Source organism: Diaphorina citri, unplaced genomic scaffold, assembly GCF_000475195.1.
Source record: "Diaphorina citri unplaced genomic scaffold, Diaci psyllid genome assembly version 1.1 scaffold156, whole genome shotgun sequence".
NCBI classification, from domain to species: Eukaryota; Metazoa; Arthropoda; class Insecta; order Hemiptera; family Psyllidae; genus Diaphorina; species Diaphorina citri.
Window position 1 is genome coordinate 253,028 of NW_007377593.1, and position 9,537 is coordinate 262,564.

At 43.5% G+C, this 9,537-nt stretch overlaps 1 protein-coding gene across 1 annotated transcript; it reads right to left on the bottom strand.

Annotated features, from left to right (window-relative positions):
- Positions 1–25: 25 nt before the first annotated feature.
- On the bottom strand, positions 26–9,537 carry LOC103505209 (probable WRKY transcription factor protein 1). The gene is given in 13 exon segments (XM_026820550.1): positions 26–1,450; positions 1,822–2,658; positions 2,694–2,881; positions 3,470–3,591; positions 4,093–4,265; positions 4,965–5,038; positions 5,279–5,425; positions 5,694–5,789; positions 5,792–5,929; positions 6,870–7,045; positions 7,333–7,530; positions 8,449–8,629; positions 9,469–9,537. Coding segments are annotated over 13 exon segments (2,619 nt in total). The 3' UTR covers positions 26–1,230.

Below are 9,537 nucleotides of genomic sequence, written 5' to 3' on the forward strand. Positions count from 1 at the left end.
CATAGGTAATTTTTCAAGATTTTTCACCAAAATGGGATTTTCAAATCAGCTTTTATTACATACTCGAATCGGGCCATTGAGTCTATGGAGGGTCTCTATTATTTCCATAGGTTTGCAGGCGATTACCTACGCTATTAATGTCGCCCGACTACGTTTCCAATGTTCGACAGGCTCAAGACTGATTTGCAGTTCTTGTAGGTAGGATCGTTTGAATAATTAAGCGTTTTTTTAATACTTGTAATAGAGAGAAGAGAAATTGTGGTTGATTAAAGAGAGAAAAATCTAATGTAGATTTTTTATTATTTAATTCTTTTCTTTTTCTCTAATTGGAAAAAAAAAAATCATTGGGGGAAGATTTTTCCCTACTCATTGAGATGAAGGGACTTTTCAGTCTCATCCTAACAGTATAAATGAGATAAATATTCTTCTCAAATCTTAATATCTCATTTTCCGTTTCTCATGAGTGTATATTTGACTTTTTATTCTGTCTTTGTAATATAAAAAAAAAAAAACATCTTTTTCATATTTATGTCTAAATAAAAACTCTGGATCTTCAATTTCTGTGGAGAAATCTTGGTCTTTGCATTTATTTTCACTTCACGTCGATACAAAATAATCATAAGAAAGGCAATATATGAATATACCAAGTAGGTGAAATAAATACTGTTTTAGGGATCTCTATAAGTCTATACTTTGAAGATTTCCGCCTGGTAAATTCCTCAGTTGATACACGCCAGACTAGTTAGCTTTTAGGGTAGCGCCCCTGCCTTGTAATCGCTATTTCGCAGGTTCGATTCCCACCCGGAGCGGACTTCAACCTAAACAAATAAGGTTCCTTCCTGGAACGACTGGCTGTTTTCTATTCTGTCCTTCTCTTCGATTTCGGGACGATAAGATCTCCATCAACAGTTCCTTGTATCTTACAAGCCGGTCATTAGTCACAAAAGTTCTAACCAGTATCGTATTCGATTATGTGGCTGAACCAATACTTTTATTTGGCTGAACCAATCAGATTCCGTTTTGGACGTAAACACTTGCTCCACAAAGCGAAATCTCACAATCTCATTGGTTCAGCCATGTTTTGTTTCACATAATCGGATACGGTACAGGTCGCAGTGACACAAGGCGTTTCTTATAGCCGATGACCCTACTTATGGCAACACGGTCTATCTCGAGCTATGGCAACACTGTCGGGCCGATTCTATCTGGCATGGAGGATGGAGGTCCTTGCTATCTGGAGCCACTGGCCAGTATGGGTCGAATCCAGCCGAGATACTTGGCCACATCGGTAAACACGACGTAATGTTTGGTGTCGCAGACCCGTAGACCGTCCCGGGCTACAGTGATGGATACAATGCCTCGTAGATACCACGCGGAGTCTATCTTGAACACCATACCTCCGCCACTGTCCCCGTTACATACACTGGTACCTGAGGCGGAGAAAGAGTTTTAGAAAGAAATAATCAATCAAATCGTGAACATGTTTGTGTTAAAGCAGATCCTTTTCACAAATTTCGTGGATATCACAGCATTACTAAGTGCCTCCTTTGCAATCAATTTCCATATTTAAATAATCTTTTTCTACTGCTAATGCCGCCACTGGTCGCTACTCGATTAAAGCAGCTATTCAATCGTACTCACGGGGTTGAGTGCACCCCGAACTCTAAGCACAGAGCCGAAAAAACATCGAACCCCGGTACCTCCGGAGTGCAAGCCTAGTGTTATACCCACTCGGCCATGGAGGTAGCTTCAATTCTGTTATTAATTATTATTTCGAGAAAACAGTAATAAAAATCGACCAATTACTATTACCCATTTCACCCAAGCGAGTTAGATTGAGGTCTTGTGTTGTAGCTGGTATCTGGGCTAGATTGAGGTCTTGTGTTGTAGCTGGTATCTGGGCTAGATTGAGGTCTTGTGTTGTAGCTAGGTTCTGGGTTAGTTTGAGGTCTTGAGTTGTAGTTGCTGTCCGAGTTAGATTGAGGTCTTGTGTTGTAGCTAGGTTCAGGGTTGGTTTGAGGTCTTGTGTTGTAGCTGGTTTCGGTTTGAGGTTTGACGTAGTATACATTATCGGGATTAGTTTGAGGTCTGGAATTGTAATTCGAATCGGAGTTGGTTTGCGGCCTAGTGTTGTAGCTACTCTCCGGGGATTTTTGTGGCCTGGCGTGGCTGGTTTCCGAGTTAGTGACTGTTTGAGGCCTGCCGTTTGACCCATATGCATCTGTGTTGGAGTAAGAATTGTATGAATTATCGGGGGCGGGGTATGTCTGTGGCTTGGCCTGATATTCTGGCTCCTGAGGTTTTTTGTTATACACAGGGGATGTTAGTGGTTTGTCAATTGTACCTTGGTTATAGCTACTCTGCTCGTTTTGACCGGCATTGTACTCTGTGTTAGATGAGGGTATTGTATAGGTGTTGTCGACACTCTCGGTCTGTCCTTTCTTACGTGGCGGCTTCTGAGGTCTCTGTTGCGGCTTGGAGTAGCCGCCCGGTTCTAGAACAGAAGACTCAGTGTTGGCATAAACTTTATCGGGGTTTTGTTTCATAGCGTTCTGCTGGTTTATGTTAAAGAACTCGTTGTAATAGTCATCATTGGTGGTAACGCTTCCGTTGTATAGTGTATCGGTTATAAAGATAGGATCCGGTCTTTTAAGTCCACTGGAAGCGGGTTTGGTCTTATTTTTGGTTAAAGCATTCGCTTGAACTGAAAAATCAAAACACCTTCCACGGCCGACAGTTGCAACGGGGCCGTACTGTCATCCCACAGACATACAGGCCGGACATACATGGAGTAGTCTACGTCTGAGCTGAGCTGTAGGAGAGCTATGTCTCCCAGATAGTTGCTACTGTTGAAGGTTGGATAGATGTGTACTCTTTTGACCTGTGGGAGAAGTTTGAGGATGTTAGGGCAGCCACTCACTATGAGTGACTATGAAGTAGGAAAAGTAGCAGGTACGGCTGAAAAGATTCGTCTGTCAGGTCTACTAATACCTGATGGTCACACACACTAACAGACAGGTACAGTCTACTAGCTGTACCTGTCGCCAGGCCTACCTGTTATTGAGTGGCTGGCTTAAGGCTTAAGGTGGCCAAAACATAGTTGACCGACTTAACAGGCTGTTGATCAACGGCCCGGCGACTATGTGTGCACCTTTAGAAGTTTACCTCCAGCGGAGAAATTATGTTGAATGTACTAGTTTCCAATGGAAGGTTGGGCATTGTTGGTATTGATATCTGAGCAGCGGGCTCGGGCTGAGTAAAGTGGATTTGAGAAGGCGGGTAGCTTGTCGCCGAATGAAGGGTAAACCCCCCGTCACCAAAAACCTTGGGAGTTAGGTATACAGTAAGTGTTAGCCGGTAATAGAAGAATTATTACCGGAATCCGAAGGATTATTGCACGTTCATTTGCTGCAGTGAATCACTGGAGAAATCAAGAATAGCCGGACACGGAAAGTAAACTACACAGTACCTGTTTGTTCTGAACACCTCCCTCATCACTGAACTGATGCTGATGATATTTGCCCAGGTAAATAACCAGAGTGTCCGAGTCCACCGGTTTGTCGTACGGTTTTTTGGTCACGCAGTGAGCAGCTGGAAAGAATGATAGAAGAAAATCAAGTGTTAAGCAATGTAGTGCGTGGTTGGTATCTTAACGTGGGACCATCTAGGCAATCGTGTATTGCTGGCTTTTTCTGGTCCCACTCAGGCTGGGTGAGGTCAATGTCAGTAGGAGGGTAGCTTGCTGCCGAATGGAGGCCAAAGGTGGTGTGTCCAAACGAAGGCGTCGATCGATGCCGACTGAACTGCCTAATTCTCCTCGTCGATCGACGGCAGGTCAACTATGTTTGGACACACCTTTACGGAACAAAAACGGCGATGAAACACTCATCTTAGAAAATAGAAAACTTTGCTGATTCAATTTACACCATGACTTCCATGCTGACTTACCCGTGATGACATAGTTGACGCTGACTAGTGACCCCCCACACACGTAGCTCAAGTGCTCAAGTTAATACCCTCTGTTCTGTACAGCGCCACATGCCAGGGCCATTATGATTGCTGATTCAAGTTTTGATTTCCATGCAGACTTACCCGTGATGACATAGTTGACACTGACTAGTGACCCTCCACACACGTAGCTCAAGTTAATACCCTCTGTCCTGTACAGCGCCACATGCCAGGGCCATTGGCCGCGAGCCGTTTTCTGGCCGTACGTCACCAGAGGCTGGGCCTTGTTGTAGACCACCGTCCCGCACGAGACGTCCCTGTAACACATTTCACAAGAACGCCCATTATTAAGGCCCGTTCCCACTTGGGAATTTTATTCGATATTTTTCGAACTTCGTACACAAAAATCCCACTTTGAGGCTTAGAGTGTAGGGCAAACAGTTCTCAAGGACGGGATGAGCTTCTATGAATCTAGCAGTTAGCAGTTCAGTGACGTTAAACTTCTGTCAAACTAGAACATTTTGGGACCTAATTATAAGGACAGCATTCAATTCCCCCCATTTTATACCGATTCCCCCGATTGCAAAAAATGAAAAACATGTTTTAATTCAAAAAGTAATAAAAATTAATCCATTTATTTAAAAGACATTCGTTTAATAATTAAAAAGTAAAACAAATCAAAAATTATAAAGAAAAACATCCGCAACGTTCAGGAAAAATGATTCACCCCGGTTTTTTAAGCTTGGCACACAGTGAGTCAGTCAGTCAGTCGTAAAATAAGCGATTTTCAAACCGTTTTTTCTACCCCTTCCGGTAAAGCTAGAACTTGCCCAATTATAAACTGAGCTAAGTCCAAAATATGAGAGGGCTGCTCTCATATTTTGACTTTTGATCTTATCTTATTATCTTATCTTATCTTTAATCTTATTTTACAATTCTTTATCACCCACCTTCTTCTTCCTCGCCATTTCCCGTGTTCGGACGGGGTCGGCGTTTTTCGTCTTTCGGATACTCACTTATTGCTGTTACCACTGGATTGTCCGTTATTATTGTTGTTGTTATTGTTGGTGTTCTTGTTGTTGGACTCAGCCTGAGCTAAGTCCAAAATATGAGAGGGCTGCTCTTATATTTTGACTTTAGATCTTATCTTATTATCTTATCTTTATTTAATCTTATTTTACAATTCTTTATCATCGTCTTCTTCCTCGCCATTTCCCGTGTTCGGACGGGGTCGGCGTTTTTCGTCTTTCGGAACTTCGGATACTCACTTATTGCTGTTACCACTGGATTGTCCGTTGTTATTGTTGGTGTTCTTGTTGTTGGACTCAGCGGGTCTCTTCTGACTATGCTGCGTGTTGAGAGGATGTCCCTTGTTGCCGCTGTTGTTATCTTTGTCCTTGTCCCTGTTATCCCTGTCTTTATCCTTGTTGTTGGGTTTGGCGGTGGTTTTCGCCTTCCAAGTTGTGGTCTTGTAGTTCTGTCAAAAGACGAAGTCGAATTAGAAACCTTGCTGATTTCGATTGTTCTCAAAAATTGCATATCCAGCCTAGTTAGCTTAGAGGGTAGTACGCGTGCCTTGTAAGGGCTAATTCGCGGATTCCCGCCCGGGGCGAGCTTTATGCTAAACAGATAAGGTTTGTGCTATGAGAACGTTCGTTGTCCCCTCTATCAAACCTCTTAAACTAAATAAATAGACTACTACTTACCTCTGTGGTCACTTGGCAGTGTTGTCAGACTGTACTCACCTCTGTGGTAGTCTCCTGTGCGTTATGTTTGATGACCGTTATGATGACGGTTTTGTTGTTCGAATCACCGTCATCAATCAGATGCTCAGCAATGTCTCTTGACTATGCTGCGTGTTGAGAGGATGTCCCTTGTTGCCGCTGTTGTTATCTTTGTCCTTGTCCCTGTTATCTCTGTCTTTATCCTTGTTGTTGGGTTTGCCGGTGGTTTTCGCCTTCCAAGTTGTGGTCTTGTAGTTCTGTCAAAAGACGAAGTCGAATTAGAAACCTCGCTGATTTCGATTGTTCTCAAAAATTGCACATCCAGCCTAGTTAGCTTGGAGGGTAGTACGCGTGCCTTGTAAGCGCTAATTCGCGGATTCCCGCCCGGGGCGAGCTTTATGCTAAACAGATAAGGTTTGTGGTTTGTGCTATGAGAACGGCCGTTGTTACAGTTCCCTCTATCAAACCTCTTAAAATAAATAGACTACTTACCTCTGTGGTCACTTGGCAGTGTTGTCAGACTGTACTCACCTCGGTGGTGGTCTCCTGTGCGTTATGTTTGATGACCGTTATGATGACGGTTTTGTTGTTCGAATCACCGTCATCAATCAGATGCTCAGCAATGTCACCAATGTCGGGAGTGTTGGAATTCTGTGACGGTTTCTTACCGTTGTAGCTGATTTCACTTTGACTGGACGGTTTTTGGCCTGGATCGGAAAAGAGCAAAGGTCAAATCAAATCATACATTCTTTGTGGTAAAGCAGAGAGCTTCTGCACAACTTTGTGGGTATCAGAGCATTAATAAGTGCCTCATTTACTATTAATTCTTATCAAGCCGTATCGGCCGCGACCTGGGCAAAGTTTTCATCATAATATAATATACCTTATAGTCCTTATACTACTGTTTTAATTATTTCCAAGTTGTGGTCTTGTAGTTCTGTCAAAAGACGAAGTCGAATTAGAAACCTTGGTGATTTCGATTGTTCTCAAAAATGGCATATCCAGCCTAGTTAGCTTGGAGGGTAGTACGCGTGCCTTGTAAGGGCTTCCCGCCCGGGGCGAGCTTTATGCTAAACAGATAAGGTTTGTGCTATGAGAACGGCCGTTGTTACAGTTCCCTCTATCAAACCTCTTAAAATAAATAAATAGACTACTTACCTCTGTGGTCACTTGGCAGTGTTGTCAGACTGTACTCACCTCTGTGGTAGTCTCCTGTGCGTTATGTTTGATGACCGTTATGATGACGGTTTTGTTGTTCGAATCACCGTCATCAATCAGATGCTCAGCAATGTCACCAATGTCGGGAGTGTTGGAATTCTGTGACGGTTTCTTACCGTTGTAGCTGATTTCACTTTGACTGGACGGTTTTTGACCTGGGTTAAAAAAGAGGGTAAAAAAAATGTATCATTTAAAGAGCTTTTTCATGGTTTTCCGTAGGATTTTCTCGCACCTCAAATTTTAGGCCAAAGCTAGTGAAATTTGCCCAAAACAAAAATCGAGCGCAGACGCATCAATTTATCGAATGACCAAGTTGGAAGACCATCAGTGTGTACCGTGTAAAGTGTACCGGGTTTTACACAACTTGGACTCGTAGATTCCTAACCCATCCTTTAGGACTGTTTGCCCCTACAGTGGGTTTTTTGTGGAGTTAGGGACTCACCTTGATAAACAACAGGTCTGGAGTTGGAGCTACTAGTGCTATACCCAGTGTTGACGGTTGGCTGAGGCTGAGTGTTGTAACCGGTGTTCGAGTTGTAGCCAACGTTTCCAGGTTGGTAGCCACCGCTTCCGCCAACGTTTCCTTGAGGTCTGTAACTCTCCTCGTACGTTTGTTGAGGTTTCGTGTTGTAGCTCGACTCTGAAATTGTTTGAGGCCGGTTTCCAGTGTAACTGTTTCCCGCTGACGGCATCGTGTCATAGTTGTTCTGATAGTTTGTTTGAGGTTTCGTGTAGCTGGGCTCGGGGTTCGTTTGAGGTCTTGTGTTATAACTAGGTTCGGGGTTAGTTTGAGGTCTACTATTGTAGCTGGGCTCAGGATTAGTTTGAGGTCTTGAATTGTAGTTACTATCAGAGGTGGTTTGAGGTCTTGTATCTGAGTTAGATTGAGGTCTCGTGTTGTAGCTGGTATCTAAGTTAGATTGAGGTCTTGTGTTGTAGCTGGTATCTGGGCTAGATTGAGGTCTTGTGTTGTAGCTAGGTTCTGGGTTAGTTTGAGGTCTTGAAGGGTTCGTTTGAGGTCTTGAATTGTAACTAGCTTCGGGGTTAGTTTGAGGTCTTGTGTTGTAGCTAGGTTCGGTGTTAGTTTGAGGTCTTGAATTGTAGTTGCTGTCAGAGTTGGTTTGAGGTCTTGTATCTGAGTTAGATTGAGGTCTTGTGTTGTAGCTGGTATCTGGGTTAGATTGAGGTCTTGAGTTGTAGTTGCTATCAGCGTTAGATTGAGGTCTCGTATTGTAGCTTGGTTCAGGGTTAATTTGAGGTCTTGTGTTGTAGCTAGGTTCAGGGTTGGTTTGAGGTCTTGTGTTGTAGCTAGGTTCAGGGTTGGTTTGAGGTCTTGTGTTGTAGCTCGGTTCAGGGTTGGTTTGAGGTCTTGTGTTGTAGCTGGTTTCGGTTTGAGGTTTGACGTAGTATACATTATCGGGATTAGTTTGAGGTCTCCCTCCCCTACAGTGGGTTTTTTGTGGAGTTAGGGACTCACCTTGATAAACAACAGGTCTGGAGTTGGAGCTACTAGTGCTATACCCAGTGTGGTGGTCTTGTTTATAAAGGGCGTACTTACTCGGAGTTTCGGCTGGGCATATCTGTTTTCCGTTTAGCCAGATGGTCTTCACCTTGGGACTGCCTCCATTCGGTTCAAATCGGACCATTATCCGAGTTGTCATAGGTCGACTGGGATCCAGAACTTGCTCCAGGTTGAGGATGGTGAACTCCTTGTTATTCGAAGTGGTCACTTCTCCTAGCCATGACTGAAAATCAATGGAACAGTTGTGCTGACTTAGGTGAGGTTTTAAAGTCAAAGAGCTGCCAGCCTAGTTAGCTTAGTTGGTAGTGCGTCTGCCTTGTAAGCGCTAGGCCGCACCTGGGTTAAAAAAGAGGGTAAAAAAAATGTATCATTTAAAGAGCTTTTTCATGGTTTTCCGTAGGATTTTCTCGCACCTCAAATTTTAGGCCAAAGCTAGTGAAATTTGCCCAAAACAAAAATCGAGCGCAGACGCATCAATTTATCGAATGACCAAGTTGGAAGACCATCAGTGTGTACCGTGTAAAGTGTACCGGGTTTTACACAACTTGGACTCGTAGATTCCTAACCCATCCTTTAGGACTGTTTGTCCCTCCCCTACAGTGGGTTTTTTGTGGAGTATTTAACCCTGTAAACTGGGGTATACCCCGTTAATTTGTAAAAATAAATAAATAATTGTTTTGAATAGAATAAGAGCCAATAAAGCGTTGCTAAAATCAGCCTCGTTCCCGCCTAGGGTGAGCTTTAGACCTGACAGGCGGACCTGATCAGGTGTACCTGTCAGGTCTACCTGATAGTGAGTGGCTGACCTAAAGTGTACCGGGTTTTACACACCTTGGACTCATCAGGTGTCAGGTATAACTGATAGTGAATGGCTGGCCTAAGCCTCTCAGTGGGTTTTTTGTGGAGTTAGGGACTCACCTTGATAAACAACAGGTCTGGAGTTGGAGCTACTAGTGCTATACCCAGTGTTGACGGGAAGGTAAAGCCCTATTCGATTATGTGCCTTTTTTTATAGTCAACATGGTTGAACCATTAAGATTTCACATGCAACCTTACGGAATCGTGAGGTTCCGTTTTGTGGAGCAAGTGAGGACGTCCAAACCGGAATCTCATTGGTTTATCCAT